Genomic DNA, 20,852 nt, shown 5'->3' with positions numbered 1-20,852 from the left:
ATATATATATATATATATATATATATATATATATATATATATATATATTTATATATATATTTATATTTATTTTTATATTTATATATATAGAGAGAGATAGTTAGAGAGATATAGAGAGAGAGAGAGAGAGAGAGAGAGAGAGAGAGAGAGAGAGAGAGAGAGAGAGAGTGAGAGAGAGAGAGCAATTTTAATAAGGAACCTTATAAGTCGAGCAATTTTAATTATTAGCCAGGTTGAAGTCATTAATGACTACAATAATTCACAAATAATTATTTCCTAATTTATTACTTACAATGACTAACGTATTATGGGTGATTGAACACATATTATGTGTAATGACCTTGAACCCATGAGGAGAATCCTAAAAAAAAGTGATCAATTAGGATAAGTAGTTAAACAAAAAAACAAAAACAAAAATGTGAAAACCTACTTTTTCAATGATGTAGACGTTGGGTGCAATAGCCACTGGATGCAAAAGTATCTTTACTTTTTCGTCACACATTCACGGCCTTCTATAATAACAGGCCTTGACATCGCGCAAAATGCTGTAAAAACTGAAGGCCGAATAAACTTTTACTTTTACTTATTGATATATTTTTATATTAGGTAGGGTGTAATGGCAGTCTATGTTTTCTAATAATAATCTCTAGTAAAGACGGAAATATAAAAAGAAAACCAAAAAATTGTTAAAAGATAATCATATTTTTCGTATTTCAAATTTCATTAAGAATATTTATGTAATATTAAATAGTATCAATAACAAGCAGAACCATATCAAAGTATATATCTATATATTAGAAAGATAACTGTATTTTTAATTTTTTTTGCTAAAAATGGTAACAATAAAAATCACAAACAATAAAAAACACCAACAAAAATTGATTCAAGCAAAAAAAAAGTTTTATCAATATATCTCAACAAGGTAAATATTTACAAATCCAAACATATTGAGAGACATATAGGCTAATGAGAAAATAAAAAACATTACAAGTAAATAGCATAATAAATTACAAAACTAATTTTCACATAAATTATGATAGCTTTAGTATTTTGGGAGTGGTAATTAGAGAGTAATTCTTTAGCAGAATATTAGAATATACTCTGCATTGTTTTTTTGTGATTTTAAATTTATATTTAGCAGCAATGAACTGAAACAGAGTAACACAAAATGTTCTGCATAAAGGGTCAGTAGCACCTTGAAAAAAAAAAAGCAAAATATTGACCATTAGAAAAGAGTATCAGAAGGAATTTCAAGTCCGCCTCTGTTTAGGCTATACAGATAACTTCCATATTTATAATAATAATTGGTAGAATTATCATAAATTTTTATTTTGCTTTTTTGCACATAGCCAGCTATGTAAACTATAGCCACTAATGTAGATTTATTAACTGAGCTTTCAAGATCATGTATATTATCCAGAAGTTCTTTTTCATCAGTAGAAATATCTCTAAAACATATGTCACAAGTATGACAATCGATACCATCAACAGGAATGTCAAGTTGTAATATCAATTTAGTATGTTGAATATTAATTTTTTCAATTACAGATTTAGCGTTTATAAGGTAAGTACCTCCAGATCCCTGTCGAAGCTTAGGAAAAGCTTTTCAAGTGGATCTGTTGAAAACCAACCTAATAAGACATACTTTGCTCCATTACTCAACAAAGTTTCTACGAGATCAATAAAGCCATAACATGAATGGGCTATTGCATTGCGAGTATCTAGCGTAAGCTGTTTTACACGCTTACCTGTAGGTTTCATAAAATTTGACAGTTCCGCAATATCTCGTAGCAGTTGTAACTGTTGATCACCAACTGAGTGGATTTCTCCGCATAATTCATTTCTAAACCGAATGCCAGCACCAGGTGCTTTGACATTAACAACATTCGAAAAAAAATTATTTTTTCAATAAATACAGCAGTACCTTCAAATGCTTTATTTTCAATCTCTGGATGCGTTCTTAATGCAGCTACTGTTTCTTCGCAAAAAACAGACAAACAAAACTTTACAGTATGTCTTTCTATTGGTTTTGGATAAACTGGTTTAGCTGTAAGTTTAGAGAGTTTAAAAAGACTATTGCACTCAGTTTTATATAATGTTTCTAAATCACTCCACTTAGCCAAAGCCAGTTCTTTATTGTTTAAAAATTGAAGTTCGTCAGTCTTTTCTGTCAACCAATTGTTTCGTATAGATTTTAAGAGATGCACATAATCATACAATAAATATATACCTGATGTTGATAACCATGGTTTACTATCAACTGTTTTAAACATTCAAAAAAATCTTTGATTTACACGGTTACCATCAGTAATTATTACTATTTTCATTATTATTTATCGTATCAACAATTTGTTGACATTGAGCAAACTGAAATTCAGAGGAAAGACTTGAAACAGGTTGAGCTCTACATATAAATTCTGGACCTCCAAAAAGACATTTAATCATAAATGATAAAATTGTTTTAGCTAACTTTTCAGGGTAGTTTATTATACTTGACCAAACAAAGCACCTTTTTGGTAAAGTAATGAAGCTTTGACATAGACCTAATCAATTAGTAGTATGGAAGTTCTTTTCAATAAATTTAAATTCATAAAAATACTATTTATGAAACTTAGGTCCTCCATTGAGCTTATTTTTGAAGTCAATCGTGTTAAAATCCTTATACTTGGTAACTTGTAGTCAATACACAAACAATCATATAAACTTCGTCGCATAACAAAATACTCATATGCTCTACATATAATATCTGAAGTATATAAAACTTCACCAACATTAACTTTTCTCATAGCATTAAGGTGTTCGAATAGAATATTTGACTGAAGCGAACTTTCTTTATTTTTTAAAAATCTAACTGCTTCAAATAAAGCTGATTTTGTTTTTATTAACTTTAATTTGTTTACAGCTAAAGATGAAATATTACAAGTTGTGCCATTATGGTTAGCTACAAATGAATAATCATTGAAAATTACTAAAATAAATAATGGAACACCAAGTTTGTACATTTTTGATTGTATGTGTAAACTTTTTTTATTAAGTTGGAAAACAATAACATCGTTATTATCACTTAACAAAGATTGAATATCGTCAAATATAAGCTCATCCTCTTTTAGAAAATCATTTAACTTATCTGGTAAAATGCTTCCAAAACCGCTTGAAGTTACAGTTTTTCTAACTTTACTTGCTGGTGTGGCTAAACAAATAGGCAGAATATTTTTGAAAACAGATGGTGGGTTTAAAGGTCATTGCTTCCCATATTTGCTTTCAAAAGGTGCTTCATTTGGCCAATGCAGTTGACATACTGCTGTATAGTCTGTAACAATAAAACCAGTTCTTGGGATAGCTTCACTACATCTTTTTCTCTCCTCTAGATTCTTCGGGAATTTATAAATTGATATTTTTGTTGTAGTTGAGTATTGACATTTTTGTTGTAGTTGCAATTGATATTGTAGCTGTAGTTGTATAAATTGATATTTTTGTTGTAGTTGAAATAGTTCGACTTGCAAAGAGATACACAGCATTTTAAAGGCATTTTTAAGGCATTTTAATTATTAAAAAAACTTATCGTTAGTTTGACAATATAATTACCTTACAATGTTAACGCCTTGAACCTTACAACGTTATCGTCTTGAAGTTGCGCTATCTAATTTATAAACCAATCAAATTTTAAAGATTTATTAAAAAAGCGTGAACACAAACTTTCATCCAATGTTAAAAGATGATGTAATGTAAACACAGTATTAGGAATTGGCCTTCAGTTTAACAACTTTGTTGTGTAATGTCAAGGCCTGTTATTATAGAAGGCCGCAGTCACACATAATATAATATTCTGAAACTAATAAACAAACATCTAAATCTCTATAAGTAAATTTATTCTTTGATCATTACCTTCATATCCTATCTTATTTTCATATCATCATCTATTATGGTATTATTTAAATAACATATCACAACAATATTATTAAATTTGTGATGTTCAAATATCATATGAACATTCTCTAACATGTTCATATGATATTTGAATATAGTTCTTGAGTATATTATCTGTAAACAATTGACTGATGCAAGTTCAAATGTTTTCAAAAACCAAGCATGCATGCATGGGACACTGCAGTGTCCCACAAAGAAATGCTGGTTTGAAAGTCAAATTTTCTTTATTAAAAAAAAAAATTAAAATAGGGGGGAGATAGGGAGGTTTCTGTAACTTTTTTTAGGCTCCAAAACTTTAAACTTTATATATAATAAGGTTCATAAAACTTAAGGGACTTACAAAGTACATTGAGGAACAAAAACAGGAATTTACATAAACTTTTCAATTTTTTAATCTGGAGTACCACAGTGTAATTGGGAAAAAAGTCTCTGGGTCCAGTATTCAAAGTAATATGACCTAAAGTAATATATAAATTAAATTAAATGCTTTAAAATGCATGCAGTTATACATATAACTCCTGATAGTTAACTATAAGTATAACTAGTTATACATAAAATTTATTATATAAACTTATTTTTTAAGGTTATGGTTGAACAAATTAGTACCAATTAATTCAAATTCAAGATTTAGTTCAAGTTCAAGCTCTAATTTGTTCATTGTTTTTTCACTATTTTATATTTATTTGTTCAAATTTGTTAACTAGTACTAATTCTTACTACAGTAAGAATATTTATCATTGTTGAACGTGATTTTATTAGTAACTTAATTTTAATTTCAACATATTTTGACAACACCCTTTACATTTTAAATGATGACAGCTTTACTTTTCTATTGATGTTAAATTTATTACGTTTCAATAACTCAGATTGAATTTTAACTGAATTATTGTAAGCTTTGTAAGGGTTTGTTGTATATCAAATGGCGTTGTAAATAAAGTAAAAATAATATATATATATATATATATATATATATATATATATATATATATATATATATATATATATATATATATATATATATATATGCATATATATATATTTATTATTTAGGCTATGGGATCATCCATAAATAATGCCAGTAGATAGAGGGGCAGTGTGAGTTTAACAATAATTGACAATGGGGAGGGGATGTTGAGACCAAAATAATGTCAATTAAAAAATGGAATTAAAAGAAAAAGTAAAATATTTTATTTAAAAAAAAAGTATGCTAGCTATGAGCAGGTTTTAGAGGTATTTACACCAACAATGTGGTCTAAAAACTTCTTGCTTTTGTTGCTTAAAACTGTAGAGGATCATAGGAAAAACAATTTAAATTCAGAAATCAGCTTGCTTATCTGAAAGAACAATTCACGTTTTTTTTTTTTTACTTTTAGTACTGTTGAGAATAAATGTATAATTGAACCAGAAAAAAATTGATGGTATATGCATTTTTTAAATTATATTAACAATTCAGATATACCATCATAATATGATAACAAAAACTGACATCATTTTTAATGGGAGATGGCAAAAAAATTGACTGAGTTTTATAGGGTGAAGGGTGAAGGTGTTCAATAAACCGGGTCATCATCTGACATCATTATGCATAGATGACCCTATGATTTAGGTAAAATAAGTAATCAATTTGCCATATTTCTCTTTAGAAAGTGTAAGAAAAAAGCATTGTTATGCTGAGAACCTACCTATTGAGCAAGCTTTGACCACCTATTTCATAAATTTGAGAGACAGAAGTGGAAGTGCGAATCACAAAAGAACTAATAACAAAGCTCTAAATTGATTTTAACTTTGTAGACTAACATTAATATAGTATTTAGAAATAATAAATGAAGTTTACATGATTTTTATAATTTGTATTTATTTCCATTAATTATCAGTTGTCAGTCTCTATTTTATAAAATGAATTAAAAAACTATTTATTTATAGTATAATAATAATACATAAATACTAGTTTCCTAATGCTATTATCATCACAATGTTAATGGTATTCGTTTCAAAGTGAAATTTTGTATTAATTTTATTGTTTTTATGTTATATTTATATATATATATATATATATATATATATATATATATATATATATATATATATATATATATATATATATATATATATATATATATAAATTAGTAAAAAACACTTATCTAACTTTTATCTTCGACTTGAAGTTTCACCATTGCGGGATCATCAGGAAGAGTTCCTGATGATCCAGCAATGGATCACTCCACAATGGATCACACTGAGCACTCTTCCTGATGATCCAGCAATGGTGAAACTTCAAGTCGAAGATAAAAGTTAGATAAGTGTTTTTTACTAATTTATTATTGCTCTGTTCTTTAAGAACATTGAGCACTCTATTTGTAAAATACACTAACATAATTTACATATATATATATATATATATATATATATATATATATATATATATATATATATATATATATATATATATATATATATATATATATATATTATTTTTACTTTATTTACAACACCATTTGATATACAACAAACCCCTACAAAGCTTACAATAATTCAGTTAAGATTCAATCTGAGTTATTGAAACGTAATAAATTTAACATCAATAGAAAAGTAAAGCTGTCATCATTTAAAATATAAAGGGTGTTGTTAAAATATGTTGAAAATAAAATTGAGTTACTAATAAAATCACGTTCAACAATGATAAACATTCTTACTGTAGTAAAAAATAGTACTAACTGATAAATTTGAACAAATAAATATAAAATTAACAAAAAAAAAAAGAATAAATAAGAACTTTAACTTGAACTTTAACTAAATCTTGAATTTGAATTAATTGGTACTAATGTGTTCAAGCATAACCTTAAAAAATAAGTTTTTATAACAAATTATATGTATAACTAGTTATACATATAGTTAACTATCAGGAGTTATATGTTTAACTATATGCATTTTAAAGCATATTATTTTATTTAAACATCACTTTAGATCATATTACTTTGAAAACCGGACCCTGAGACTTTATTCTCAATAACACTGTGGTACTCCAGATTAAAAATTGAACAGTTTCTGTAAATATCCTGTTTTTGTTCCTCAATGTAGTTCGTAAGTCCCTTAAGTCTTAGGGACCTTATTATATCTAAAGTTAAAAGTTTTGGAGCATAAAAAAAGTTACAGAAACCCATCTCCATCCTATTTTTTTCTTTTTTTAATAAAGAAAATTGGAAATTCTTTGACTTTCAAACCTGCATTTCTTTGTGGGACACTGCAGTGTCCCAAGCATGCAAGATTGGTTTTTGACAACATTTCAACTTGCATCAGTTGTTTGCAAAAAATTTACTCAAGATCTATATTCAAATAACTATTATATTATCCTAATAATACGTCTATTTGCACAAATCTTAATCTTATTTCTTTAAAGAAAGATAATCATTATTCGTGGTACTTACATACTTGCTTGCCATTCTCTATATTAATATAAAATATTTTCACACAATATAAACGTAACGCAATGCAATGTCGATTAAAAAATTTTTTTTAGTTATTTAAAAAAAATTTTTTTTTTAGTTTCCAGCTTTCAAATTAATTCCCATGCAAATCCCACAGGAATCCCAGGTGGGATTTCCCATGTGTGTAAATACCATATGGTTCCCACATGTAACCCATGTGGGATTACCCACATGGGTTTAAGGTGACAAATTTCCATACGGATACCACATGGGAAAAACCGCCCCACGTAAATCCCATCAATCCCACACGGAACCCACGCGTAACCCATGTGGGACGCGGTTTTATTTTTCACTGGGAAGCATCCGACGCCTCTTTGCATCAGATTATCTTTTTGCAACTTTGGCAAGGACGCAACAACTTTTTGGTTTGCAAGTCGTTTTTAAATATTTTATTTCTTTCTTTTACCTTCGGAATTTCTCAAGCAAGAAATTTTTCAATATTTTTACTTTTACAAAAATTATTTGTATTTCTTTACTTTTTAAAAAAAATTTAGAAGAAAAATATTTTTTTAGTTTTTTTTTTCATTGTACTACGCTGCCTAATTTTTATTTTTCAAACGTTAAAATAAATAATTTTAATCCTGTAGTTGTTTTAATGCTGAAACCTTTTTACCAGAGGGAGGGGGGGGGGGATATAATGCTGAAACCTTTAACACAAACTTTTATCATGTAAAATCCCTGGCGTAATCAATGCAGCAAAAATATTTTCTTTCTCCAACATGTATACAAAAAAAATGACTTTATATATATAAGTATCTCTCAAAATTACAAAAGGGAAATAGAACCCGATTACTCTAACGCTACGAATTGTTTTTAATTCAATAAATGAGAAACGCGTTCCTAAATTTTGAAACGCGTTTCTCATAAGCGCGGTAAAAACAAATCTTACAGAGTCTTTTTTATTAGAATTATTAAGAAGCTAGTAAAATAAAATAACTATTAAAATTTCTATAAGAAAGTTTCTTATCAGAATTAGAGTACCATATTTCTTCAAGAAGTGCGTAAAATTTTCCTCAAACGTATTAAATATTCTATAAAATATGTGTTTTTAGCTCAGCAAGTAAAAGCACAAACTAAATTTTATATTTAAACCAAAATTCCTTACGACAAAAGAGCTCATTAAAAAAAATGATTTTTTTGCTGTCTCATTTCGCCTCAAATTATTCTATTCATACATGCAATTGATAAGTGAAAACGAATTTAAAATTTCATGTTACTAGTTTTCGTGCAATTTGTAATTATGATATCGCATATCAGATATGATATCATATCATATCTAATAAAATGTTATTCGCGCTTTTAACAAAAAAAAATTGATCTTACAATCAAAATTAACCAAATATATATATATATATATATATATATATATATATATATATATATATATATATATATATATATATATATATATATATATATATATATATATATATATATATATATATATAATATATATTATATATATATATATATATATATATATATATATATATATTATATATATATATATATATATATATATATATATATATATATATATATAAGTTTAGGGCACATATTGTCAATGTAAATTAAATTCAATGTAACAAAATAAACAAACAACAACAAAAAGTTGACATTTATAAATCTTACCCAGCATAATTATAGACTAGATGTTAACGGAATAAGTTACACATGATGTTGTTAGTGTGTAATTTTTTTTCTGTTATGATATTGGTTAGTGTGTAGTTTTTTAACACTATGTTTGTTAATATTAACCAAAATAGTTAAAAATTTACACAATAACATAATCCTTAAAAGAATGAAGGTTGTATGCTAAACAGCTTAACAAAGTTGTCAAAAACAAAAAGTTAAAAAATAAAGGAAATAATTTTTATTCTTAAAATTAATTTATTATTTGAAGTTTATTTTAGAGTTTTGGTTATGTTTTTCTAAACTTATGTGCATATTTATCTTTTAGCCTCATTTTATCTTTTAGCCTAATTTTATCTCAAGTTAAATTGTTGAAAGCATGAAGGCTCAAAGTAAAATTTAAACTGTTTTTGAAAAAAAATACTTGTGCAATAATAGCAATCATTGACAAAGTTTTAATGAAAAATAACACGTTTAAAACTTGTAAAAATTGGATACAATCTTTTGTATCGTGTTGTTATTGTTTAGTGAAAAACTTGCCATACTAATATTGTTATTAACATAATTATTATTAAGTTCTATTATTTATCTTTAACCTAATATTGTTAACTTCACCTCTTTATTAAATAGTTATCATCTTAGTCATGACTAATATCTCTTGTTTGATTATCAACATTTTTTTAACTTGAATATTTTATTTTAATAACTTTATTTATATTCATGTTTTTAATACATAAAATATTCTTTTATATAATATTACAATTTTAGGAAAAGTAATAATGCAAGGTATACCAGCTGGTTTTGAGGATTATTCAAGTGACGAAGATATTGATGTTGAAGAAATATTCGAAGTAAGTTCTCCAAAAACTGTAAATTATACACAAGAAATAAATGAAGGCGTTCCAACTAAAACTAGGTACTATTGTTTATTTAAATTAATATTAAAAATGTTTCAAAATTTTAATAATGTTTTTTGATATATTTTTTACAATTTGTATAATGTTCTCAGTTAGGTGAAATAAAGAACTTTTAAATAAAGTGAGTAGGGTAAATCCATATCAAATGACCCAGAAATTTTAAAAAATATCATCCTACATCTCTGATTTTGCTGATTTTTATACAGTTGAGAATACCTTGTAGAATTCCTTGAAAATTTTAGTCTCTGGCTCCAAGAAGATCTTGAAATATTTTACTTTAAACAGATGTTGTCCCCTTAGAATTGCAATGTTTATTTAGAGGTTTCAGAGTTACATAACTTTAACAATACTAGATCTTTTTACTTAAATATGTGTACCTGGCTATTTTCAGGAGTGGCAATGTAAAAAATGTAAAAAATTATTTTTAAGTAGGTACTTAAAAATAATTTTTTTTTACATTTCTGATCAATTTTTTAAACTGATCAAAACTAAAAAAAAAATATTTATTAATTTAAATAAGTTTAGGCAATTTTTATAAACCTGATTTTGATGCTCAAAAAGCCCATGTGGCCTTGATGATATCAAAAAAAGTATATATTACACATCATTTTATATTCATTGATCTTTCAAAAAATATAAAAATTTTGATTTCCAAGTATATGGATTTCCATATATAGATAATGGGGCACGATCCCCACTTTTTTGTACCAGAATCTTGTGATAGATTTTTCACTACTTTCCAGACAAACTGGAGCTCTGAAAATTTCAGCATTTGTGTAGTAGATGAGCGTGTGTTAAAAATGTTTCCAGGGCAGATGTACAGAGGGTCTATAAGGCTGTAGTAGGCGGCCGGGGTTGATATTTAAGCTGGGCCGGTGCTTGATATTTAAGCTGGGCCGGAGCTTGATATAATATAGCCGGGTTTGTGACTGGGGCCGCATAAATAATTATACATCAAAAAGTATAATATTTTAATTCAAAATTCATGTTAGATTTTGTATATATGAACATATATATGCATCATTATGATCAACATGATCATCATCATTACCATCATTACCATCATTAAACATTATTCATTTTTTTCATTATTTTTTACAAGAACATCTCTCTTAAGAACAAATGTACTTTTATTATCCCAAGTAGCCAATATAAAAAGGTTCTGTCTTATGTTAAGCTCTATTATTCTTGGTTTACTAAAGGGCATTTCCAAAAAGTCACGCACAAAAACTCGTATATGTTCTGTCTATTAATTTCATAATAATAAAACTGGCAATCTCCAATTTGCTCTCATTTAATTCTAACTTATATAAATATTTTGTAAACAAAAAATGGTATAAATTAATAATGTTAACAAAGAATAAATTAAGTTTGAAATGGAATCACGCACAGAACAGAAAAAATCAAATTTTAGTTACAAGATAAATAAACTTTAATTCCTCAAAAAATATAAGTTTCAGCGTTATATATATATATTTTTAAACATTAGTTAAAAGTTTCCTAGAAAGTTACAGGATTGCACTATGTATCATAGAGTCGCAGCAATCTTTTAAATGCATTTCACGCACGGAAGTTGTGAGTTTGTTAATTTTATGTAGATATTTTTAAGAAAATAAATTGCTTGTGAATAAGTGAAATATTATACTTCTACGCCATATTTAATATATTTTCAATGAGAAATAGCAGTTATCAATTATTTCTAGTTAAAGTATAGCGTTTTGAAAACTGTTGTTTATTTTCAAACTGTAGCGATATTATTACGCAAAAAAAAAAAAAAAAAAATGACAAAAATATGTATATTTAATTTATTCAGGTAGTCTAAAATATGATAAAAATATTTTTGTTATAAATGTTTTTTAAGAAAATCATAATAGTATGCATATTGCTTTGAGTCCCAGCTTTTAATTACTAAAACAAAGAAAAATAAAAAATCACGCACAGAAATGGAAATCCCCAAAAATCTTGTATCTTATCTCAGATGTTAGGTTTTAGAGACTTTTGGTTATTTTTCAACAGTCTCATTAACTAAAGTAAGTCTAACATTTAATCTCTAATTCATGGGTCTGATCTTTTTACTTCTCCCCAGAATAAAGCAGAGTTATTTGAAAAGAAATCTTTAACTCTAGTTTGACTCTGGAATCTAATGGCCATACTCTTCCTGCCAGTTAAACAGATTAACCCATTGTTAAACATTGAAATCACTCTGGCCTCCAATACTAAAGTTAGTTCTCAAGATTTCCATCGTAGTCTTAAAAGAGTGTTCTCCGGAACTCTCTTCAATTTTCGCTAAATTTTTAAAAAGTGCTAAATAAGTGGTAACAATTTTTCAAAACTCTATAAAATTCTTTGACCTCTCCAACCATCCTCCAACTGGTCTCTTCCCAACCGGTCTCCAACCATCTTCGCTCTGTTATTAGTTTCTTTATATAAAGGTTTTGAGATTATTAAGTTACTTCTTTCTAACTGCAGTATTAAAGTTATTCTTAAATGCCTACACTCTTCTTTATTTCAAGTAACTTTATAGGTACCACAAGGTTCTATCTTTGCTCCTGTATTGTCTCTTATCTACAATATCGCTCTTCATAGAAATTTCACATCTTAAGTGGCTCTATTTACTGATAACTCAACTTTATACTCTTGTCTTGACAAAAAATCTTCACTTTTTGATTGCTTAGAACAAGCAGCAGATTTTTAATCTGATCTCTTTTCTGTAACAGCTTGCAGCTTATGGATTTATATTCTTGACTTAAAATCCACAGTTTTTATTAGACAACAAAACCCACTTATTTGCTGCAAAAAAGTATTGCTATTATATTGCAATTCCTATATTGATGAATAACAATCCACAGTTTTTGTTAGACAACAAAACTCATTAACTGCAAAAAAATATTGCAATAATATTGCATTCCTATATTAATGAATAACAACCCTCTTACTCTCAGACTTTGTCTGAGAGTAAGAGGGTTGTTTAAAAGCACTTTGTAAATTTTTTATAAGCATTTGTAAATGTAATTAGACCTACTTTATCTACCAAGCTTGAGCCACTCTCCCATTTTTGTAAGGTTGCATTTTCTTCTTTTTTCTACAAATACTATTATGGTCAATGCTCAAACGAGCTATCATCTCTATTACAATAAACCAAAACTCATTCTTGCTCGGCTTTTTATTCAACAAGTTGCATTCTTTTACTGTATCTGCCCCTTCATGCTATAAAAACTTTCATTAATTCAGTGTTATTCCTTGCACATTAAAAAAAACCTTATATCTCTTACCCATCTTCATGTTTTCCTTATTTATACAACCTATAACTTTTGAAGTCTTCAGTTAACCGTTTCCTAGTATTTTAACTTATTCTCTATTTTAATGCAAAAACTCTCATTTTTAGCCAGGGATGGGGCCAGGGCCGGGGTTTCAGTCATTTACTATAAGGCTGGGGCACTGGGAGCCATGCCCCACTTTTCTCAAAAATTTTTTTGCATATTTAATGAAGTATAAATAGCTTTAAAAGTATTGTCTTCAAAAATGATGTTATCAGAGGTAATAAGGAAGTTAACAGGTTATTCCTACATTGCAAAAGGTCAAACAAGATGTCTAAGACAACAAAAGGAAAAGTTGGCAAAAGACTGCTGTATTATATTTTGGTGATTTTGCAGAAAACTTCATGTTTGTGATTCAAGATGAAATCTAAAGTTACCATTGGTGCCAAAGTCAATGCATGTTGCACCCTATTGCCCATTATTTATTAAACGAAAAATGACCAGATTAAAGAAAAATTGCTTTGCTCAATGTCAGAAGATAACAAGCATGACAATGGTTTTGTGTATGAAGTTTAGACACAAATAGTTAATTATTTAAAAGAAAATTATTCTAATATTTCAAAGATTCTTTATTTTTCAGATGGTTGTGCTGCACAGTATAAAAATCACAAATTCTTTACAATATCTGTCTCCATAAAAATAATTTTGATTTTGATGCAGAGTGGATATTTTTTGCTACAAGTCATGGTAAGTCACCATGTGATGGTGTTGGTGGCACTGTAAAACAAATAACTGCAAATGCAAGTCTACAAAGGCCCATAAATGACCAGATATTGAATTGTAATAAAATGTTTGAATACTTTAAAAATAACATTAAAGTAAATATTTTTTCACTCTTTCTTTTTCAAGATTGAAAAAAAAAGACTGACAGAATTGCGCACCACTTTAAAAAAACAATTTCAACTAGAACAATAAAACAATTCCTGGAAGTAGGAGCTATTATCAATTTAACCCAGAATCTATAGATGCAGTTAGCTTTAAATGAATAAGTGAAGATTTTAGTATAAAAGGGATGTTTTCTTTTTCTGGTATTCAAAGTATTCAACCTAATTAGCAAATTAACATCAATACATTGAAATTTAGTGAATTTATTCTGTATAAATATGTTTCATTGGATTGGTATTATAAACAAAATTGAAAATTAAACAATATTAAGAAAAATGTTATGGTAACATTTATGCACCTGCACAGTCCTTTAAACAAACGTTTCTGGCCATCTAGAACAGATGAGTGTTGGGCTCTAATTACCAACATAATTTGTATCATTATTGCACCTGTAACAACAATTGGTTGTATGCATGTATACTTTGACCCTTGACACATCTAAGGAAATCTTAACACAATCTTGAGACTTTATATTTTATTTTGTAAATAATTAAATAAAGCAAAATAAGAACAAACCAAAAAAAATTTTGAAGAAAATATATTCGAAGTTATCTTTAATTTATTAAAAATGCAAAAAAAAAAAACAACATTTTCAGAAAAGAAGTGTGGCATGGTCCCAGTGCTCTGAGCCATGGAGCCTTTAAATTATTATTGGTTAACATGCATTTATCATGACTAAACAAATGCTGAAAGTTTTAGAGCTCCAGTTTGTCTGGAAGGTAGTAAAAAGTCTATCACAAGATTCCTCTACAAAAAAAGTGTTGCACTTGCCCTAATCTCCCCCCCTGATGTTTAAGGGCCCTGAAAATAATTTTCACATGCATATTCATTGGCACTACAGAAATGCCAAAATTTTCAAAATAATCAATTACAATATTTGGCTACAAAAAAGTGGAGACCGTGCCCCGTTTTCCATATATGGAAATCCATATACTTGCAGATCAAAATCCTATTATTTTTTGAAAGATCAATGAATATAGAATGATGTATAATATATATTTTTTGGTATCATCAAGGCCACATGGGTTTTTTGAGCATTAAAAACAGGTATATAAAAATGCCTAAATTCATTTAAATTGGTAACTACAATAATTTTTTACGCTTCTGATTATTTTATTAGATTTGACCCCAAAAATAGCCAGTTACAAATTTTTAAAAGTAAAAAGATCAATGTATGGTTACATGGCCTGGGTCATTTGACATGGAATTACCCAGTAGTCAGATGATTGTGAATGATAAGTAGTAAATAACTAATAATAGTGAGCAGTCAAACATATAGTTAGTGGTTAAACACAATTAATAATACTTTAAAACACCTTGATAATAAAACTTAACTTGTTACAGTATATTTACTCAAAAAGCTTCATTTGAGAATGTCTCTGAAAAAATCAGCTTTGAAGTTGAAGAAATGAGAATTGCAATCTTAAAAAATGATGTTGGCAGAATAAAAGAATTGTTCAGCAATGGTTAATAGTTTTTATATCTTTTATAACTTATTTTTTGTTTGTTTTTTAATAAATGTTTACATCTGTTTGCTTACTTTTTGTAAATGCTCTAAAGTTATTAATTTTTTAAAAATTTATTTATTAGACCCTAAAAGCATGTTGATTTAGCTGACTTACTAACAAACTAGACCCTGAATCATGTTGATTTAGTTGACTTAAGTCACCTATCTTACTTTTAGAAAGAATTAATGTTCAAATCTCATTATTTAAATAAATCTTATAAGTATTTTTTTTATTGTTTTATAACTCTAAATTTAATTAAATGGAAAAGGTTTAAATTTTTTTCAATTGTCTTGGTTCTCAGCCAGATTTCTAACCACTGTGCAACAGTTGATTTTTTTGATTGAATTTTTTTCAAATTGGTTCAAACTTAAAAAAAAATCAAATTCTAAATTAAATCTATATGCAATAATATTAGGTTAACCAATGTTTTTTTTTTTTACTAAAAAAAGTGTATCGATTTACCTGTTTTGCAGTGGTTTACTGTTGTTTAAGACTTTCTGTATATACAAGGTCTTCCTATTTTTTTAAAAGTTGTGAAAATCTTAGGTATAACTATCTCTTTCACTCTTCTACATAAAAAAGGGTGTTGCTCACCTAAGTAAAGATACATAAAATGTGTTTTTATAAATATTTGCATATTACATTTTTTCAGGTTTTAAAGTTGATAAATTGTTGCCAAGTGGATGGTCTGTCCTAATGTATGCAGCAAATTATGGTTCAATTGAGGCAGTTAAAGTACTTCTTGAAGAGAAATCAAATGTAAACTTTGATTGTGGTAATTTTTTATTTATTTTTATAGCTTTTAGGTAGAGGAATACTTTTTTTTTTGTCAGGGGCAAAAAAACATTCTTTTTTATTCCTAAGAAGTTTTAGCCAAAAACCAAGTTACTTAAACATTTTTAAGTCTTTCAATTTTTGAACTTTTAATTGTAGAGTTTATTTAGAGATTGATTTATTTGTAATAAGTATCTAGGGTGACAAGACTTGACAACAGTCCATTTTAACTGCAATAAGGCCTTATGTTACCAACTGTAACATAGCAAATTGAGTTTGTAGATAATGTTGTTTGTTTTGTAAAATTATATTGTTAAAGGGTTTATTATTAATTTTTATATTAATTAATTACATATGTACAAAAATTTTATACTTTATAAGGCTGAATGGCATTTCTCTTGACAATTCTTTAGCTAAATGGACAGATGGATGGATAGACAGATTTAAGGCTTATATCTTTTAAGACTTTTATCCTCTTTCCGCATAGAAAGTTATGGCAATAAGATAAATATTATTTTTTCTGTTTATTGTTTTTTTGAAAAACAATTTCCAAATAAAAGATTTATTTTTGTTGGTTTTTTATTTAGTATACAAAATATAAGTAGCTATAAACATCTTTACTGAATTGTACAGTATAACAAAGTTTAGAAAGTTAAATTATTATTGGTTAGACATTTATGAAACTATTCAGATAAAAAAGTCTCTAAAATGCACTAATAAACTTGGTCTGGTAACATCAGATGTTTATGGCTTGTAGTTCTCATCTACCTCATTTGTTTTTTGTACATTTAAGAATCAAGCTTGAACCTCAATGATTATCTGCTTTTTGCTGAGTGAGAACATATCAATTTTAATGGCAGCTCCAGATTGGGAAAAATAAGTTTTCTATCATGGTGATAGAAAATTTAAATTTATTGAAACAAATCTAGCTAATAGCATGTAATAGTTTGTGCAGTAGTAAGAGGATGTTATGCAGGACTTTAATGTAAGTTTTACTTAAGAAGAAAACAAAATTGTAACGATATATCAAGTTTTAATTAAATAAACTAGAAAATTTAATAATGAAAAAAAAATCAAAAAAAATTTTTTTTTTAATAAAATTTTTATAGAACTTTTGTATTCTTTTTTTTCGAGTGGTTGTTGTTTTTAGCTACCGAATTTGATAAAAAATTATGAAAAAACAGCTAATCTTTTATAAAAATTTAATAACAATTGATATGATATTTATTCACAATTTATATAAGTCAGAAATAAAATAACTAATTTGCTATGTACATTAGAACTATGAGAAATTCTGTTAATTTTTTTTCTTTTATTTGTTTTGTATATCTTAGTTTTTAAAAATGTTTTTGCTATATTTGACGTTTTTTTTATCAATACTTATATAATAGGAAAATAAATTGCTATTTATTTGTAAAATATAATTTGGTTAATAAATTTTGTAACGACAGAATAAATTAAATAAAAAAATAACATATTTTCTTTTATAAATGTATGAAATTGCTTCTTTTATATTGCCCTATTTCCAATGTTAATACAAATTACTATAAATAATGAACATAACGATTGCTCTGTTTGAAAAAATGTATTTAAAAATATAAAAAAGTCTTAAATAGACTCCTAAAAATTTCGTTAAAAAGTTCAGTAAATTAACAATGCACTAGCCCACAAGCTTTTGGAGCATCGATAACAATTGTTCATCAGGATATATACTATCAGGTTTAAATGCACAATTTTCTAACAAAAGTGCAGACTATTTCCATGGGGTAGTGAAAACAACCAAATATTTTATATTTAAATATAAGTATTAATGACTTTTTATATTTTTACATAAAAAAATTGTTAAAAAAAAAGTTTTTTTTACAAATAATAGCAATTAGTTTTCTCGCTTTCCTGTGCATCTGAATAACAAATTTAAAATTGTCTATGTCTCTAGCGCAAATAGTAAAGTATTTTTTTAATATACTGACTGAAAAAAGTTGCAAAAAAATTGTATATCGAAAAATTGTATATCGAAAAATTGTATATCAAAAATTGTATATCGAAAAATTTGTATATCGAAAAATTGTATATCGAAAAATTTGTATATCGAAAAATTGTATATCGAAAATTTGTATATCGAAAAATTGTATATCGAAAAATTGTATATCAAAAATTGTATATCAAAAATTGTATATCGAAAAATTGTATATCGAAAAATTGTATATCGAAAAATGTTTTTATTCTTGTTATATTCTTATCTGCTTTTTTCTTCAACTTGTATCAATATCAGTAGTGGAAGATAACAAACTTGAAAAAAAAAAAAAAAACAGTAAAATATTTAGGTATATTATTTTTTTGACAGCTTTTTTTTTTTTAATGTTCCATTTTTTTTAGCTTATTTTATTTAGATTTTCTATTTCATATTTGTTTCTTCGAGTATTACTTCGAGTATCTTCGAGTATTGCTTCGAGTTTCCTTTCTTCGAGTATTGCTGTTTTATTCTCTCTAGTTTCTTATAGCTTTGTTTTGCTGCAAAGTCTTAAAAAGCTTACTATATAAAAATGTAGTCAAATTATCTAAAAAAATTACTTTAAGCGTGGACAAACTAGGCGTGCGACCACACCCGTTTTCCGGGAAGGGTTGATGATGGCGTTGCATATTAAATTTTTTTTTTTTTTTCAAATAAAAATCAAAAATAGGAGCACTACTAGTATAAATAGAAATTGGTCTGTTAAATAGTTCCCTTAAAATCCCTATTATTTCAGTAGAATCAAATAAGATCCACCTTAAATCATATTCAACTATTTATTAAATCATGCATGTTGTGTAAAATAATATCTGTTGTGCATGGTATTAACAGTATATGTCAAATTTGAACATTTTGCAAGAGAGTGTTCTAAAGTTTTTCAAATGAGCATCTGGAGTCAAATAGTGACAGAGATGTGAAATTTACATTTTAAAATTAAACTTGCAACTTGACATTTGTTGTCCATTACGCACATGTAGTATGAGATATACTACAATGATCTATCAAAAAGTAAAAATTGATTTTTTTGACTTATACTGTTAATGCCATGTACGGCAGATATAATAAAATATATTTTTAGTAAACAGTATTAACTGTGTAGGTTTCACAAATACTAAGGGATACTTTATGGATAACACCTTATTCTAACAATATTTCCTTTATCATCGCTGCTAATTTTTTTGAAGTTCCGCTAGTATGTATTGTTTTGAAGCGAATGTGCCAAAACATTAGTCAGCAATCCTTATTCACCCCTTCTTTATTATATCAAAATATATAATAAAGAAGGGGTGAATAAGGAATGCTACCTTAAGTTTAATTAGATTTGTAACTTGCAACATATTACCAGCTCTAAAAACAGTGGATTGATGTTGAATGGGGATAATATCATGGAAATAACCTAATGAAGGAGTTGCCTTAGCTCCTTTTGTGGGTAAAGATTCCAACTACCTGAGATTCTGCGCCTCATTTTGGTAATAAAAATAAAGTGAGTATTTATTTTTTAGAAATATTATAACTCACTTTTGATTAAGACTTTTGAACCTTCCTTTTGGGTGGTTTGAACAAAGTTGTCAGAATCATTGTCCTTTTGAGAGCTTAGTTTATACATAATTGCTTTATATAATCAGAATCCAATAAATGACTACCTGTTACTAAGATACTCAACAACTATTTATTAGGCAGATAGCTCTTTCTATCAACCTATCTGATGATCATAAATTTAATTTTTTTGCTTTTTATTTTTCCATTCAAGTATATCAAACAACATTAGAAAATCCATAGTAGATATTTTTAGGTTTTCTTTTTAAACATGTTTTGCTAGAATCAACAAGTTTAATTCATTTCATTGTTGTGGCAGCTCTGGATACGAAAGAAAAAGGAAAGCCTAATTTCATGTTCCAGAGCTGTTACAAATCTTTCACTATTATTTACATATCAGCTTTTGATGACAGCGTAGGGCAATCAATTAGATGGTGACAGTAGCTAAAATTGTACCAAACTTCCAGAATAGTCTTGAAAGTGGTCAAGTTTTTTGTTTATAATCCAATGACCTGAAACCAACATTTCATTGATTCTTTTGTACATGGCGGTTTAAATTTGTTTGCCTTCTTTATTGATGCTTCCGTATGCTAATTATTATTGGAAGTCATTTGCAACTAAAATAGAAAAGTAAACAAAATTATTTTGTTTCTGCTCTGCTATTGATAGTTAAGGTAATTATTTAACTATTAACTCCAACTAATTTAAAAAATTAAAATTACCCAATATTTTTGTTAACTAAATTTTTATCAACCAGTTCTTAGAATACAATTATTTGTTTTGAAAAAGTTACATGAGAAAATAGAAAAAAATGGTTTAGCCTATTTTTGTTGGGAGATTAATATATTGGGGAGGTTCAT

At 26.9% G+C, this 20,852-nt stretch overlaps 1 protein-coding gene across 1 annotated transcript in view; it reads left to right on the top strand.

Moving 5' to 3' along the window:
* Positions 1-9,813: 9,813 nt before the first annotated feature.
* LOC100211882 (ankyrin repeat, SAM and basic leucine zipper domain-containing protein 1) overlaps positions 9,814-20,852 on the top strand; it is a 62,734-nt gene continuing 51,695 nt past the window's right edge. Inside the window, exons 1-3 of the mRNA XM_065814176.1 lie at positions 9,814-9,960; positions 15,508-15,629; positions 16,324-16,446. Coding sequence (XP_065670248.1) covers positions 9,824-9,960; positions 15,508-15,629; positions 16,324-16,446 — 382 coding nt within the window. The 5' untranslated portion in view covers positions 9,814-9,823. The remainder of the gene's footprint in view (positions 9,961-15,507; positions 15,630-16,323; positions 16,447-20,852) is intronic.

The sequence above is a fragment of the Hydra vulgaris genome, chromosome 12 (assembly GCF_038396675.1).
Source record: "Hydra vulgaris chromosome 12, alternate assembly HydraT2T_AEP".
Classification (NCBI taxonomy): domain Eukaryota; kingdom Metazoa; phylum Cnidaria; class Hydrozoa; order Anthoathecata; family Hydridae; genus Hydra; species Hydra vulgaris.
Note: the sequence above shows the minus strand (reverse complement) of the source record. Positions and strands in the feature narration are given on the sequence as shown.